This window comes from Gymnoscopelus braueri (assembly GCF_963280865.1).
Source record: "Gymnoscopelus braueri genome assembly, chromosome: 13".
NCBI classification, from domain to species: domain Eukaryota; kingdom Metazoa; phylum Chordata; class Actinopteri; order Myctophiformes; family Myctophidae; genus Gymnoscopelus; species Gymnoscopelus braueri.
In genome coordinates, this window is record NC_137615.1 from 18246298 (window position 1) to 18263775 (window position 17478).

The 17478-nt window shown below is 39.5% G+C and overlaps 1 protein-coding gene across 4 annotated transcripts; it reads left to right on the top strand.

The window, feature by feature from the left end:
• The first annotated feature begins 2058 nt into the window (after positions 1 to 2058).
• prkcsh (PRKCSH beta subunit of glucosidase II) lies at positions 2059 to 13907 on the top strand. 4 transcript variants are annotated; one of them, XM_080446940.1, is made up of 18 exons: positions 2059 to 2171; positions 2626 to 2775; positions 4413 to 4529; positions 4752 to 4847; positions 4930 to 4987; positions 5459 to 5576; positions 6477 to 6606; positions 8159 to 8243; positions 10000 to 10078; positions 10266 to 10349; positions 10430 to 10585; positions 10673 to 10763; positions 10988 to 11057; positions 11295 to 11384; positions 11473 to 11547; positions 11632 to 11731; positions 12660 to 12816; positions 13684 to 13907. In XM_080446940.1, the coding sequence occupies exons 2-17, from the start codon at positions 2685 to 2687 to the stop codon at positions 12801 to 12803; spliced, it is 1584 nt and encodes a 527-aa protein (XP_080303066.1). In that variant the 5' UTR covers positions 2059 to 2171; positions 2626 to 2684; the 3' UTR covers positions 12804 to 12816; positions 13684 to 13907. The 4 variants fall into 4 exon arrangements, with proteins under 4 accessions (XP_080303066.1, XP_080303068.1, XP_080303067.1 ...); XM_080446942.1 differs by having other exon boundaries at positions 2059 to 2077; XM_080446941.1 differs by lacking the exon at positions 13684 to 13907 and adding an exon at positions 13386 to 13662.
• Positions 13908 to 17478: the final 3571 nt, after the last annotated feature.

Sequence of the window (17478 nt, forward strand, 5' to 3'; positions counted from 1 at the left end):
CAAATAATTTGAACTTCAACATATATATTATATTAAGTTAATTTCTCCTTTGATCAACTCAACTGAAAGATGCTTTTTGCAGCATCACATGCACCATGCACGGGATGAGATGGCTTCATCTCATCATCTGCATCCATCTAGCACTTTACCCACAGTGCAGCGTACTACCAGCGTTGCCAGATTTAGTGAGAGAAACAAGCAACCAGGTCTATGAAAACAAGCAACCATGTCTATGAAAACAAGCCCAAAAGAAGTGACTATTATAGGCCACATGAGCCCTTTTAAACATAATATACATTGGCTTACAAGCTCGTAGATTGTGAGCTTGTAGATTGGCTATTTTCGAAAAAATCGTGAAGAAAATGTGAAAATTGTGGAATATTTTTTAAACATTTTAACAACACAAATCTTGTATGGGGGGGGGGGGGGGGGTTTGATTGATTGATCGATGTAGTTTATTTAGAAAGACATGAGAATAGTACATGACAGTACATAACACATAATAAAAGTACAAATTCACAATACAAGGTCTACTAAACTGGAAACCCTCATTAAGCACTAAGCTTGTTTAAGATGAGAACCCCATGCACACAAATCATGATGAAATATAAGAGGCAGGCAGATATACACACTACTATACAGAAAGTCATACAATCAGCTTTCAGGTTACTGGTATGACGAGAGAAAAAATATATATATATATATACAAAAGAGGAAAATGAAGGAGGGGGGGGGGGGTAGGGGGGGTAGGTTAAGACTTAGACAGGGGCCATTTTCGAATTGCAGCCTCCTGAAGGTGTATCTTTAGGGCAGTTTTGAAAGTGAGTAGGGTTTTACACTCCTTTACTCCTTTTGGTAGGGCATTCCACATTTTTGTTGAATAGCATGAGAACGAGTTCATACCCTTAGTTGAGCCAAATCTGGGTTGAACATGATCCGTGGAGCTGCCTCTGGTGTTATGATCATGGACTGCATTAACATTTTGGAAGTATTTTGACAAATACAGGGGGATCCCAATGTTGTGGTGTATCTTGAAGACCAGGCCCATAGCAAGTTGCTGTACTCTGTCCTCAACCCTAAGCCATCCAATCCTAGCAAAATGAGCAGGGGTTAGATGGGTTCTGTGATTGAGGCCAAGAAGTAGCCTTACAAGTTTGTTTTGGGATGTTTGGAGCCTTGTTTTTAAGGCCTTGGAGGTGTTGTGATACCATGAAGTGCATGCATAATCATAATGACCTTGAATGAGGGCCCCTGCAAGAATCTTCAGAGTATTCTTACTGACTAGGCGATCAATCCTCCACAAATAGCGTGTTGTTTGGTTGACAATTTCGGCGTTTTTGTTACCAGAGAGGTTTGCCTCCAAGATGGAGCCCAGGTAGGTAATTTCATCCTTTCTTTGGATGACATCATCACCCACTTTGATCGTGAAACTCTCTGCCTTGCTAAGGTTAGGACTGGACCCAAAGAGGATGGATTCTGTTTTACCCAGGTGTAATGAAAGTTTGTTGTCAGAGAGCCAGATGCAGATCTTGTTGAGTTCGGAGCTGAGAGTTTTCTCAACCTGCAGCCTGTCCCTGTCCGAGACTAGCAGGGCCGAGTCATCTGCGAACAGGAACAGCTTGCAGTCGCAAGCCGATGACATGTCATTCACATATATCAGGAACAGTAAAGGTCCTAGTATACTTCCTTGTGGGACACCACAAGTCACAGGGAGGGGGGGGGGCTGGGTCCCTGGCATAACATATTTTCAGATGGGAGGCCCGGGTCTGCAGACATGAAAATGTTTTTAGAATCACTGGGTTAAACAACATTACACCGTAAGACAGCAAGCTCCAAAACAAACAACTACACTTTAGAAACAAGCCCAAAAAAAAAAACTCTACATAACCAATATTTTCAAGTAAGAAAAACAAGCCCAAAGTCACTTATAACAACAAGTGGACATGGCAACCCTGAGCACTACTTCTGACGTTGCCATCGTGTCTACCAATCAGGACGCGTAAAAAAAAATCATAGAGAAACAACACGGAACCGCTCCACACAGTTGCGCATGCGCCTGGAAACCAGGAAACTAAGGGTAATGAACTTCAACTGAATGATGAGCCATTTATCCGCAAAACAACAACTTGCCTAAAGTTACATTTGGTGTCAGTTAATCGTATTTGTTGCAGGTATTGAAGGATTCTTGTTAAGGCATACATACAATGGTTGATTGCTTTCGCAGTGTAACGTAAACGTTGTCGTTTATATGGTTTTCGATTAAATGAATCGCTCTAGCTAATGTGGCTAACCGTGTTGTAGCCCGACTGCAGCCGTCAAAGAGGTCTCTTTTAAAAATAATGATGTCAACATTTATTGGATTGTTATTATTTATCCATCATCTCGATCTGTCCCGTCAGAGTGTACTGTCTCTGGCCGTATTAACCCATTGAAACCAGGAAAGCATAATGTGTCATTTAAGATTTTTGCTTTGGCTATTGAAAAATAGCAGATCTACAAGCTCAGAATAGATCTGCTATTTTTTTTTTTTTTTTTTTTTTTAAATCTTGAAAGTGTGAGAAGAACTGCTGATGTAGAATACTGCTGACCACATTCATTTTGTTGTGGCTTTCATTTCATTGAAAGGTGCTCAGGTAATACTAGCAGTACCCAGATCCATCCTGACCTCTGACCTGGCCGTCACCATGTCCAGTGTGTCGCTGCTGCTGCTGCTGCTGACTGTGGGAGTCGTGTCCTCCGTGGAGGTCCAACGCCCCCGGGGTGTTCCTTTATCAAGTATGTTTAGATCGGTGACTCTCTTAACTTTTTAACGTTAAGGACCCCCACGGACCCTCTTTTTTATTACTCTGGGACCCCAATCTACACTGTAAAAATCCACTGTTAATTTAACTCTGAGAGAGCGTGCAAATGGAACCAAATGGAGACCTCCATTTGGTTCCTAACTATCAATCATTTAGATGGGGACCCCTAGCTACAAGCAACTCTTAAATCCTATTTTTTTATATCTGGAATCTCTAGTGTTGCAATACCAGCCCATATACAACCAAACAGAAAAGTCCGATCTGATTGTATTAAATAGCGTTAAACTCATCAACATTGCAGCTGTACGGAAAGCTTGAATCATCCTCTTTGTATCTGCAACGTTTTTGTTTCATAGAAATCCACCATAGACATGTCTATGAGCTACTTTCTGTCAATACATTTCGTGGACGTTTTCGAGTTTGGAAGCGGACTTTATTGACAAAGCAATAGTCTTATTGCAGCTTAAAGGGTTAGTTCAGATTTTTTTAGTATTTTCTGTAGGAAATACTTACCATTAATGTAGTGGTTGCAAAGGTATTAATTGATTGCCCGAGTCCCGTGGTCAGAGTTATGGTCCGGTTCTGATAAATATGAAGTAGTTCCGGTAGATTAGTAGATTTGGTGGGGGCCGCTCATTAAAAATACATTAATTTAAAAAAGTAGCGTAATTTGTATTGTTGACCTATTTCTACCATATAGAGCAGGTTTCGTTCAATTTCGACCCCTCTGTCACATGGTACTAATGTTTGTGTCCAGAATCACTGCGCCGCGGCAGCCTACTCAGGCACAAAATATATGACACAAAAAATAGTACCATGTGACAGAGGGGTCGAAATTGAACGAAACCTGCTCTATATGGTAGAAATAGGTCAACAATACAAATTACGCTAGTTTTTTAAATACATTTATTTTTAATGAGCGGCCCCCACCAAATCTACTAATCTACCGGAACTACTTCATATTTATCAGAACAGGACCATAACTCTGACCACGGGACTCGGGCAATCAATTAAAACCTTTGCAACCACTACATTAATAGTAAGTATTTCCTACAGAAAATACTCAAAAAATCTGAACTAACCCTTTAATAACAGCTGATAAAAAATGCAGGATATGGTGCCATTTTATGAAACAAAAACCTGGCAGATACAAAGAGGATAATTCAAGCTTTCCATACAGCTGCAATGTTGATGAGTTTAACGTTGTTTAATACAATCAGATCGGACTTTTCTGTTTGATTGTATGAGCTGTCAAGGGTTGGTATTGCAACTCGAGATTCCAGATATTAAAAATAGGATCTAAGAGTTGCTTGCGGCTAGAACCTTCCTAACTATCAATCATTTAGTGGACCCCCTGAAACCCCCCCCCCCCGACACATTGACCTCCCAACTCGCCCCCCCCACATTGACCTCCCAGTGTCGGGTCAATTTGGTTACATTTGTATGCTCTCTCTGACACACTAATGTGTAAATTAACACTGAGGATTGTATTCTCTTGATGCCGTACACTTTGTTTTGTATTTCTGTCTTGTGGGATTAGAAAATCATTCTGTTAAACCTCTGAGATGTCTGATTGCCACTGACTCTGTTCCTTGTTGTTCCACCCAACAGAGAGGCAGTTCTACGAGGAGAACAAACCATTTACTTGCTTGGATGGCTCTCGCACCGTTCCCTTTGATAGGGTCAATGATGACTACTGTGACTGCAAGGACGGATCAGATGAGCCAGGTATGTCTGTTGATGGTAATCCCTGCCTGGACATGATCAGTTAGTCAGCGTGTCGACTGCATGACACGCTGAGAACAATCTTTTCCAGTCTGCATACAGTCTGCCGTAAATACACTAGTATTAAAGTAAATTGCCTAGGTGGGTTAAATGGTTTAATCCATACGGTTGTCACCACGTGTGGAGAAATAAGGGACATTTATTTGAATCATCATTTTCTTATAGGCACAGCTGCTTGTCCCAATGGCAGTTTCCACTGCACGAATGCAGGTTTCAGACCAGCCTTCATTCCTTCCTCCCGTATAAATGATGGAATCTGTGGTAAGAATATATCCTCAAAATGTAAAGCCTTCCTTAAAGCTTGTAGTGTGTGTTTGGAGTAATGCATTCTCTCCCATCCCAGATTGCTGTGACACAACAGATGAATACAACAGTGGAGCATCATGCCAGAACACCTGCAGGTGAAAATGCTTTAGTGCACGTGTTCTCAACATGGGTTCCAGAGCCCCCCAGTCTTTGAGAGGGTTCCAGGGGGTCCCCAGCTAAATGATTGATAGTTTGGTTATTAAATAGATAGATAGATAAGCTTTATTGTCATTCAACAATACATGAAATGCATAATTAAACGAAATTTAGTTCCACTGGCTTACTAAATGGACCCTTATTATGGACCTGTAAGTCAGATAGTGTACAAATGAAAATAGTTCATAGTTGAAGGGCGCTTTCTTGTATTGGTGTGTATTTTAACATTAGAATGTTGCAGTTACATGCAACAGGACTCGCGAAATGAAAGTGACTTTGATGTACAGTATATTTCACTAAGCTCGTATCTACCTGCCATAGTATGTATGACTTGGGCTTAAGGCTGTTTGGTTTATGGTGTTGTGAAGATTTATATTTGTTGAAACTAATTGTGTTTCTGTGATCGCCAGGGATATGGGCCGCAAGGAGCGAGAAGTCCTGCAGATAAAGGCAGAAATAGCTAAAGAAGGCTTTCTGCTTAAGCAGCAACTGATACATGAAGCCAAGTCGGGCCAGGAGGTAAAACAGGTATGATGTGAATGACAAAATAATTTCTGGAGGTTGGTTTAAGGCTACATTGTGCGATATGCAGCCATTACCGATGAACAAGGGGAATTATAACATCATGTTGTGTTTTGAAAACACCTAAAAGAATACATAGTCCCCCCAGGATACCGCTGAGAAAAAGTGTGAGAACAATCCTGATTCTGCGGAGAACAATCCTTGATAGTTAATATTACGCGGACATTAAAAAACAACCTAAAATTACCAGTTTCCAAGCAAAAATAAATGTAGTTTTAATAATCAGGGAAAATCCTTTATGTAATAGATACAATTAATTGTAATTAGGGGTGGATCAGAATAATCGAATATTCGAATAATCGTTTTTGAGGATAAAAATCCAATACAATTTTTTGTAAAAAAAAAAAAAATCTGTTGCAAAGGCCATATTGTCATCCAAACCCTGACCATAGTAACTACATTTTAGAGGATACCTAGTATGGGTGTAATGTTTATTCTCTTCTGCATTAGCATTGTCATTGTCAGGATACGCATTCAGATTCAGTAGGACTATTTAAAATGAGGGACCGGTCTGTCAGTCAAAGTAGTCCCCCAGGGCCCTGTGAAGAAAAAGTCCTACGAGGTGTCCTCACCGTGTACAAATCCTTGTAATATAATATTAAAGTAGTAATAATTTGTCAGGTTTTACAGCTAGAGATTGAACCTCTCACCCAGATGCCAAATAAAAATCAAGGTTAATTGTTTGATGGAGACTTATTTACCTTTTTGTAGTATTCTAGTAAGCATGATGTTACATCAGTTCTCCTTATTGCTTAGGGTTTAATTGAGATGATACATATACTTTCTTACTCAATTTGGATATGACTATATTTGGAGTTTATCTGTTGTATTTGTACACCTCAACAGAGCAAATTGTCAGAGCATCAGGTTAGCAAGAGAACTATCGAAGAAAAGGTGGAGGCTCTGAGAACTGTGAAGGAGACCTTAGAGCAGCCGGAGAAAGAAGCTAAAGATCGCCATCTGAAGGCTTGGGAAGGTAATGCATCTGAAAGGGTTCCTTGACATCAAGTGAGAGGATTCTTTTGTGTTTGTTTACGTGCCTAATAATTAATTGAATTCAGGAAGTTCGCTCCTGGTACAAATTAACATACTGTGACACATCAGTTGCACCACACATTTGACGCCATCTATCAAGTCTCGCGTAGCCAGACAACTATTCCACAATCTCTGAATGCTATATAGAGCCTGAAACTACACCTCCCGAAGGCCGAGAAAGGAAGCTGTCATCTGTTTGTCATTTCCCTTCACGAAAATGCATGATACAATATATATTTTTTGGTTGTTATTAATATGTTGTTTATTAGAAGTTAGGCACAAAAACAGTGTCAGTTCACATCTGCATGACTGCACATACAGTGTTAAGCATATTCAGGTAAACATGGAATGATAACTTCCCATCATCAACACAAGATCGTTTGCCTTGCCTACTTCCATAAATGTTTTCCCTTTTTTTTTTTTTTTACATACAACACACATAAGAAATCTGACATCAGAAAGTAAGAAGACAAATTTTAATAAAGTAAAATGGAGAAGAACATGGCACAGAATCTTGCCAAAATAAAAATTTAAAATAAAGAATATGAAAGTAAAAAAAACGATAGATAGAAAGAGATAAATAGAAGAGGAAGTAGCACGCTTCAACCAGCCAAAATGTTCACATGTCTCCCCCCTTCTCCGCTCCCCTGATCCCTCACACTGATGTTGGCCTACAAAGCAACCAAAGGTATGGCACCCGCATATCTTCAAAGCCTGATCCAACCCTACAACCCCCCCCCCCCCCCACGCTCTCTCAGATCAGCTAACACAGGGAAGCTGTCAGAACTTCGCTAAAACATCTGGGACAACGCTCCGCACGTCCCAGACTCTTCTCCCTTCTAGCTCCCAAACTATGGAATGAACTCCCCATTGCAATTAGAACTGCAGACTCACTCCCAATCTTCCGCCAAAGTCTGAAGACTCACCTCTTCAGACTCCACCTCAGCCCGTAGCACTTTCTGTAGGACTTGTCGTAGCACACTCGCCCTAGCCTTGACGACCTTGCAGGCTTATGCAAAGGGTGAAATGTAACTTAGATAGCGCGTCTGTCTACATGTTATGTAGACAGATGCGCTACGAGCTAGTAGATCTGCTATTTAAAAAAAGAAAATGTGCAAATGTTTTAATTTATATATTTCTAAAGCGAACATTTTTTACTCAAATCTTTGCTTCTGGGGATTCTTCTAAATCCTAACAGTTTTTTTTTTTTTAAGCTGATGTTCCCATAATATCAGTGGTTCTCAAACTTTTTTCATGTCAAGGACCCCCAAAATGACATGTATTTGTCCGCGGACCCCCATCTCAAAATATTTAGTTCCAGGGACCCCCAGAAGCAAAGATTTTAGTTAAAAATGTATATATATATATATTCAAATTTTCACGATTTTATCTGCTATTTTTGAATAGCCAAAGAAATCTTAAAGTGACACAGATGCGATCCTGAATTGAAGGGGTTAGTGAAGCAATGAATAACAGTTGTCATTCTGTTTCAGATCAAAAAGCACTCATTCAGAAGGAGAAGGACAAGGCTAAGATGGCCGAGGCTTTTCTGGAACTGGATGATGATGCAGATGGCTTGTGAGTATTTTTTTTCTCTGTAGAACTATTTGTAGATTACTATGGTGACCTTTGTACTGTTACTGTATTACTGTTAAATTCACCCAATCACAGTCACACACACATTCGCACACCGACGGCGAAGGAACCCGGGCAAGGCACCAACCTGCTCATCGGGAGCAGTTAGGGGTTAAGGGTCTTGCCTGACACGTAGCCGGGAGGAGCTAGGAATTGAACCTGGAAGTTCAATACAAAGTGTGTAGTTGTCCTTTTTGGCTAAACGGAGTTAATTGACTAAATGATCTTCTGCATCTCTAACAACACTGCTTCACAAGAACAATGGGCCCGATTCACTAAGCTGGTCGTAAATATCAGTGTAAAAGGAGGGTGTATTTTCTCTGAGAAAAAAACGACATGCAATTCACAAATGGATGTGTAAATCCCTGATATGTGCGGATCACAGTTGTTGCTCATTTTTGCCTGAAGGCCAGAGGTGCGTTCATATGGAAGATCCTTTGCATTGCTCCATGTTTACACTCAAAATATGGGTGTAAACAGCGTAGTGAATCGGGCCCAATGTCTTAACTAAAAGGTGTGTACCTGCATAGATAAAGTGTACCAAGTTTCACTTTCTCTTCATCAGTTTCTCTTGTATTTCCTTGTCAGTGCATTGTTTGTCTAGTTGATAGTCTATGCTTTTAAACATTAATTCTATTAAAAGGGCAAGACCACTTTGGTAGAGGTTTGGGTTGTGTAGTTACCTTGCCATGATGTAACAACAAAGGTGGGCAATGAATACAAAATAATTTCTCCATTGACTATTGATAATTCAAAATATGCTCCTCATTGACTTACATTGTCCACTCTGATGTGGGCTTTTTTGACCCCGTAAACGATTGTAAACAAAGCTGATTCTGACAGTATAGAACATCACCAAACCCAGTACTGTTTTTTTTTTATTATATAAAAACTTCCTGTTGATTTTACTATTTGAAGATCCAGATCCGCGGGTCCAGTCTGGGGTTTCTTCCTCATAAAAAATAGCTAAATCAATAGGAAGTTGATATTTTTATTAAAAAATGTAAACAGTTCTGGGTTTGGTGATGTTCTATATTGTCAGAATCAGCTTTGTTTGAGTTCATTTACAGGCCTCTTCACTGTACAACGTAAGTCAATGAGGAGCATATTTTAAATGATCAAGTTCTAGTCAATGGAGAAATTATTTTTGATTTCTTGCCCACCTTTGTTGTTACATCATGGCAAGTTAACTACACAACCCAAACCTTTACCAAAGTGGTTTTGCCCTTTAACTGAACTTCTTAGACCACATTGTTGTTGTGAAGCAGTTCGTACTAGGTTAGGTTTTTAAAGATCGCTGTTTACATTTGCCGGTGAGGCAGTGAAAGTCTGTGTGGCCTGTAGTATGCCTGTCTCTAGATGGACATTTATAAATCGGATCCTTGACCAATAACAAGAACAAGAACACTACTTGACAAGAACAATGTTGGTGTACCTAAGAGATGGATTGGCTTTTGAGACATGACTTAGCGTATTTACCATAAAGTGCTGGCCTCTGTGAAGATAACAATGTTTCTCAAGCAGACCTGTACAGACTGATTAGCAATGATTTACGTTTTTCATTGACAAAATGTGCATATATATGACCACATATTTGTACATACTGTATCTGTTAAAAGGATCAAACACAAAAAAAGTTCCAGAGCTTATTTCCATTGTGTGATTCAGTGAGTCATGATGTACTTTGTATCCATTTCAGTGTCTCAGTGGCTGAGCTTCTCTCCCACATTGAGCTTGACCCAGATTCGGATGGGGCCTTGACAGAGACGGAGGTGCAGGTAGGATGTCTTGTCAGTCCTTGTACCCAGTTAATGCAGAGATTCGATTCTTTTGCGGCAAGTAAATATTCCTGCAGCCTTTGGCAGTTTCTTTTTTTCTTTTTTTAAAAACAATGTTAACAGAAGTTTTTGGTAGCTGAATAAAACGACACGTCGTGGTGCTGCTGTGTGTCTTGTATTTAATCAGGGATTGCTGGGGGGATCAGACAAAGTGGACACGGTGGGATTTGAGACTGTGTGGAGCAGCATCAAAGAAAAATACATATCAGAGGTAAGAAGAATCTATGACTCGTCTCTTGGGTGCTCCCTGCATGCGATGGGGCCAGCCTTAAATCTATCAATCTTTGGCAGACCCAGGCAGACATCCCTGTGCCGGTAGAGCCCCCCCAGGAGGAGGCGAGTCAGCCGGTCCCCGACAGCGACTACCCCGAGGACGACATCCCAGAGGAGGAGGACGATGACGACGAGGAAGATGATGAGGAGGACCAAGAAGAGGATGATGACAAGGCAAGCTTCTCCTCCCCCTCAGCTTGCATGGCGACAGAACGATGGTCCGTCTTAGTGACTAACTCTCATCTGTGTTTTGATGTTTAGAGTCCTCCTCCGGTCCGCAGTCAAGAGAAGAAGGAGGATGATGACGAGGCTATGCCACCCTTTGATGAAAATACACAGAAGCTAATCGATGGTAAGTAGATAAATGTATATAGACCTTAAACAAAGCTGAAGGTAATGACATTAATTGTGGTTGTGTTTATATTATGTATTATTGTGAGTCACCATGGACAGCTTCTGTAAAGTTTGCTTAAAACACCTAAATGAAACACCTACAATTAACATGATATCCCTCAATGTTTCCATCTTTATTGTGGAGTAGTATTGTTTCTTTAATGAAATCCATCTCATTCTCAGCCGCTCAGAAAGCAAGGGATGAATTTGACGAGGCTGAGAGAGGTCTCAGAGAAGAAGACGATCAGATCAAGTAAGTCCTAGATGTGAATGGCCTTCTTTTTCCACAAAGTTTTCAGGGAGTTTGCTCTTACATAACAAGCTAGCTTTGACCACTGCATTGGGTAGAAGATGATGGGAATGCAATAATTACAGTTATTGATTGGGTACTGTAAATTAAAAAGCAATTTGATGCATTTTTTGTCTGTGTAAGAACTATCTGATTTATGTTCTTATTCTTATCTAATTTAACCTTTTGATTTATTTGCAGGAGCCTTGAGAAGGAGATCTCTTTTGACTTTGGGCCCAGTGCTGAGTTTGCCTACCTCTATAGCCAGTGTTACGAGTTATCTACCAGCGAGTATGTGCACACTGAAGTCAAACAAACCCCGCATGTTTGTCTATGTATGAATTATCAGTGCTGAGAATAAACTCTCTGTCATTCTCAGGTACATCTACAGGCTTTGTCCATTCAACCGTGTGTCCCAGAAACCGAAGTATGGCGGATCAGAGACCAACCTCGGGTGAGGTCAATATTACAGTGTCCCTACGTTTTGCTATAGCAAATTAGAGTTCTTATTTTACTCAACATCATTTTTTCTTTCTAGATCCTGGGGAACTTGGTCGGGACCTGAAGGTGACGTCTACTCTCTAATGAAGTATGATCATGGAACAGGCTGCTGGCAAGGTCCTAACAGATCCACCACCGTAAGTCTGTTTTTCAGCCCCGCCATTTGATTATCGCTTCCTTGTTGGACAAAGCACATTTACGGTAGTTTAATTCATTAAAACCGGGAAAATCTGTGTTGTTTTATATTTCTTTGATATACTCTGAGCTTGTATATCTGCTTGTATATGAGCTTGTATAGCTGCTATCTTTTAATAGTACACATTTTAATAGTACACATTAACATACTGTGACACATCAGTTGTACCACACATCTATCTAGTCTCGCGTAGCCAGACAACTATTCCACAATCTCCGAATGCTATATATATCTATAGAGTCTGGAACTACACCTCCCGAAAGCCGAGAAAGGAAGCTGTCATCTGTTATTTTAAAATATCTTATTATTTTTTTCATTAATATGCTTATTAGAATTTAGCCACAAAAACTGTGTCAGTTCACATCTGCATGACTGCACATATTTAGGTAAACATGGAATGACAACTTCCCATCATCAACACAAGATCGTTTGCCTTGCCTACTTCTATAAATGTTTTAACTTTTTCTTTAAACATACAACACACACATAAAAAACAGACATCAGAAAGTAAAAGAAAATGGAAAAGAAAATGGCACAGAATCTTGCTTTTGAAAATAAAGAATATATATAAGGAAAAACCAGATCGAAGGAGAGAAATAGAAGAGGAAGTATAAAAGGAAAGGTAGAATGGAGAGAAGAATTTTAAAGCGATTTTTTTTCAACTCAAATCTTTGCATCTGGGGGTCCCTGGAACAAACTATTTTGAGATGGGGGTCAGCAGCCAAATACATATAATTTTGGGGGTCCTTGACATGAAAAAGTTTTAAACCACTGATATGGCAACATACGTTTGTCAGAAAACTTAGGTTTTAGAAGCCATTTTGGAATCGGCCTCAGGTCTTATTGGGTTAATGTCGTATGTGTTTCAGGTTAAGTTAACGTGTGGAAAGGAGACCGTAGTGGTGTCCACCTCAGAGCCCAGTCGCTGTGAATACCTGATGGAGTTCATCACTCCTGCTGTGTGCCACGCGCCTGAAAGCCTGGATACGCTTCACGGGCACGAGGAGCTCTAGCTTCACTCTTAGCGTAAGTTCACATCGGTTCCTAAACAACCATATGTGTAGGCAGTTTCACACTGACGACCGTAATGGTGAACGTTCCACCACAGATCAGCTTCCGTTCTTTTTACTGGATACCAAACAAAAAAGCCTTGTTTGTTAGACAGCCGTTAGCGTAGCTAGCTTGCAGTATTATCAAATTGTTATGGTAACAAAATACTGGCAAACATTAAATTATAACTTACTTTTGGACTGTCAAACAGACCTTACACAGGGTTGTTAAAACTAAAATCTTTTCAAGTACAATTCTGTATGGTCAACTGCCAACAGCATTTTCTACATGGCACTAATGGAAATGGTTGTGATAATTCTTGCACATATGCTGTGCTCTAGTTTTGAGCCAAACTGTGTCTGCCACATATCCAAATACGAAAGAGGGCTTGAAGCTGTTGTCTGATGCTCCAACATTTACTTGGAAATTGTTCGTTTTGATCCCTGTAAGTTGGGGATCGAAACAGTCATCCACTAAATGAGTGTTGGATAGTCAGACTAATTGAAATGTGCAAATATTGATGGTAAAGGCGTCCTCAAGTGTAGGTTCAGCATATAAGACCAGCAATAAAAGCGAAGAAAATTTGCCAGTAGAAGAACAACAGAACAGAAAAAACAAGGTAATAGTACATTTGTTGGAGTTAATTATCTTTAAATTAACTATGTTAATACAAGCATTTAATGGCTCTGTTATTACATGCTTAGTTCATTGTTGTGATGTCTTTCAGATGGATTTGATTTGATTAAACTTTCCAGCACTTTGCCCTTTTGAAATCAAACCTTGGGGGGTATAGCTACGCAATTCTCTAAAGCAAAAAAATCATTCACATGTTCTCTCTTTCAGGCTGTTCTTAAGGGACCAGATCCATTTTCAACCTCCTGAAACTGATCTGCTGTAACAAGTTTCTGCACTCTCATCTCGCTTAATAATGGAGCCAAAAGAGAAATTCCAATCTGTCTTTATCTCTCTGGACTTCCATTGTCTGTCTTGTACTTTTGTTTTGGGCTAGAATTTTGTCAAAAAACTGTCATTCCATTGTTTTCGAATAAAGTTCCTTTTTAACAGATTCTAAACTCTCTTCCTTTTTACTTTTTATTACTGCCACGTATGAATAGATGATAGTATACTAGACTTGTGTCTTAGCCCATTAAGACAGGGAAAGCATCTGTGTCTTTTTAGATCTTAACCACTTTAACTATTATTTTATACTTTAGCTATTAAAAAATAGCAGATATAAAAGCTCGCAGCGCGTCACGAGCTTGTAGATCTACTATCTTTGAAAATCTTTGCAAATCTTTGAATATATATATATATATATATATATTAAAAAAGAAAATTATATATATATATATATTTTTTTTTTAAAGCAAACATTTTTAACTCAAATCTTTGCTTCTGGGGGTCCCTGGAACAAAATATTTTGAGATGGGGGTCCGCAGCCAAATGCATAGAATTTTGGGGGTCCTTGACATGAAAATGTTTGAGAACCCACTGTTCTCAATCCTGTTCTATCACTGCTCTAAATCCTAAGATGTATTACTGCCACAGCGCGTCTTTGTGCTGTGCCGTAAAACCTATGCTGCTATATATATATATATACACATATATGTGTATATATATATATATATATGTGTAGCTAAAATCTAAAAATTACACAGATGCTTACCCGGTTTTAATGGGTTGAAAAAGTTGGCCCTGAACCTTTCATGGTGTGCAGCCATTCTGTCTAAGATCACCGTGTAACGCTCCGAGTTCCTTTGGACCCGGATAAACCATCTGCAGTAACTGTGTTTTAGCTTACACCGCTTGGTCAGCTGGTCAGACAGGTATCCGAGAACCCTATGAATGAGAGCCTCAAATCAGTGCAGCACTCCACCAGTCAGGTCTTTATGGTACAGTGGCCAGACGGAAGCCATACAGTACCTCACTAAAAGGCACCTGACAGCCTGCTGTGTGTTTGACATACGGCACCTGAACGCCTCTCAAAACATATGAATCAAAATCCTCTGGTCTCATGAAACAAAAATTTAATTATTTTGCCACAATTCCCAGTGGTGTTTCTGGAGGAAACCAGGCACTGAGCATCACCTCATTAATACCATCCCTACAGTCAAACTCAGTGGTGGCAGCATCATGCCATGGTATGTTTTTTCTGTGTGGAAAAGATGAATACTGAAGAGTGGAAAACCTTTTCCAGACTGCACAGAATCTCAGGCTGGGACAAAGGGGATTACATTTCAACAAGACGACCCAAAGCATACTACCAAGGAAAGGCTTCGGGAAAACTGAAAGTCCTGGAGTGGCCCAGCCAGAGTCTGGACCTGAACCCAATAGAGATCTCTGGAGACACCCGAAAACGCCTGTGCACTGATGCGCCCTATCCAACCTGGCTAAGCTTGAATGATTCTGCCAAAAATGGGAGAAATGTCCATAAGAAAGGTGTGCTGAACTTTAGGATCATTCCCAAGAAGACTTGAGGCTGTCATTGCTGCATGTAAATTGAATATGTCAGTCTTTTATTGTTAATACAAAACACTCCAAAAAACTATTTTTGCTCTAAGTATTGTGTGTAGATTGATGAGGGGGGGGGGGGGTTGAAGGGGTCTGAAAACATTCTGCATGCATGCCATAGTGTGTGTGTGTGTGTGTGTGTGTGTGTCAGGTATATATATATATACATTATACATAATACACACACACACACACACACACACACACACACACACACACACACACACACACACACACACACACTGTACATATACAGAATTTGTTCATTGACTAAGCCAGGGGTTCCCAAACCTTTTCAGCTTGAAACACAAAAGAAACATTTTGTGTCTTTGTGTCTCAAACTTACAAAAATACAGTACATTTTGAATTAATCACTTAACCACCTATTTCAAAAAGCAGTGAAATAGGAGATCTACAAGCTCACGTGTTGTAACACGGCACATTTTGAGCTTATAGATTACATTTGTGAGCTTATAGATTGGCTATTTTTTTAAATATCTGAAACTTTTTATTCTATTGTATTTTTATTTTATTTCTGAAAATCTTTTGAAAAGGTTTAGGGTGAAAAAGGAAACTGTAAAAAAAATCTGGATATTTATTCATGGCACATAAAAACGGGTCCGTGACAAAAAATGGGTCGCGGACCCGATGTTTGGGAAGCACTGGATTAAGCAATAATGCAGGTGGTCTTCCAAGTAAGTAAGTCAGAGAAACATTTACACCATGTTTGGTTCTTGTACTATACATGAGTGGATAAAAAAGTTTTAATCAACAATATTTTGTGAAAAAGAAATAGGGTCACTCAGATTTGTAACTTTTATTTTTTTCTGGCATGTAAAGTACAAATAATTAAACAATTCCATGAAAAAGTCTTCAAGCGTCTTCAGCTGAAATCCCAGTAATAAATATCCTAGACTAAACTGAAAGGTTTATTTTTTTCTTTGTTACATTTTGTCATTGTTCATTTGGTCATGTTTGGAAGTATGAGATTTTGTGTTTTTTCCCACCGACGTTGGATGTCAGTGGGTCTGTTTTGATCATTTCACTTTTGATTTGTTCTACCATTCCAGGAAAAATGTAAGAAAAACATCACTAAGTTACTGTGTCCCCTCTTCTAAATAAATAGACACAAAATACAGTTGGTTGAGAAACAGAGGAACCACTCGCCCCATTCCCTACCCGTGTAACTCCCAAGAATCCTTTCTGACTGCTGTTATGAGTGCTGGATTAGTTTAAACAGGTGCTTTGGCCTGGGTACTAACAAAAGCATCTTTGTACCCAAGAACATCTTTGTTCCATTAACATACATTGGAACCAAGATGATCTCAGCACTGTGATGTCTTTAGGGAAATCCAACCATCCATAATTGACCCTTGATATATGTTAACCCATCAGAATAGACTGGAAAGTATCTTGAGAGCACATCTAACATTGGACGTTGGCCAATCTCCTGGCTTGTTTACTGGGTACACTTTAATAGGCCACAGCCACGCCCCAGAGCCTGCTAGCACCGGATTTATACTTAGTTGTGCGCCGGTGTCTTGCACCGGAAATAGCCGATCTACAAGCTCACAATTTGTCACGGCGCGACCCACTGTGAGCTTGTAGATCCGCTATTTCCGGTGTGGGCCACGATGCGCAACCAAGTAATAAATCAGGCTTTAATGTCCTCTCTCAGGGGTTGTTGGGAGTGGTTGAAAAAACAAGACTGTGATTAGATTAAATAATCAAAAGATTTTTTCATTTAACAAGACAAACAGAACACAGGCAGTAAAGGCATAACATCTAGCACACAGCATGTATGTTTATACACTTCAATTAGTTAAATATAGCAGTGCATTCTTTGACTATGGAGAACATTTCCAAATCGAACTTCTAAAGCTGTTTTTTTTATCTATGTGTCCCCCTTTTTAAGAAAAGAAATGATGTAACCACAATTTTGGCAAACTTAAAATCTTTTTAAACTTGCAAATATAATGAAATAAACCATAAATATACACAAAACATACTTTATACGAGGCAATAATAATAATCATAATAATAAATAGTTTTTAAGTTAACAATAAGTTAAAACTACAAGCTTAAAGTCGCCCAAATAATACAAGTTTGTTGGCGCTATCTTGAATT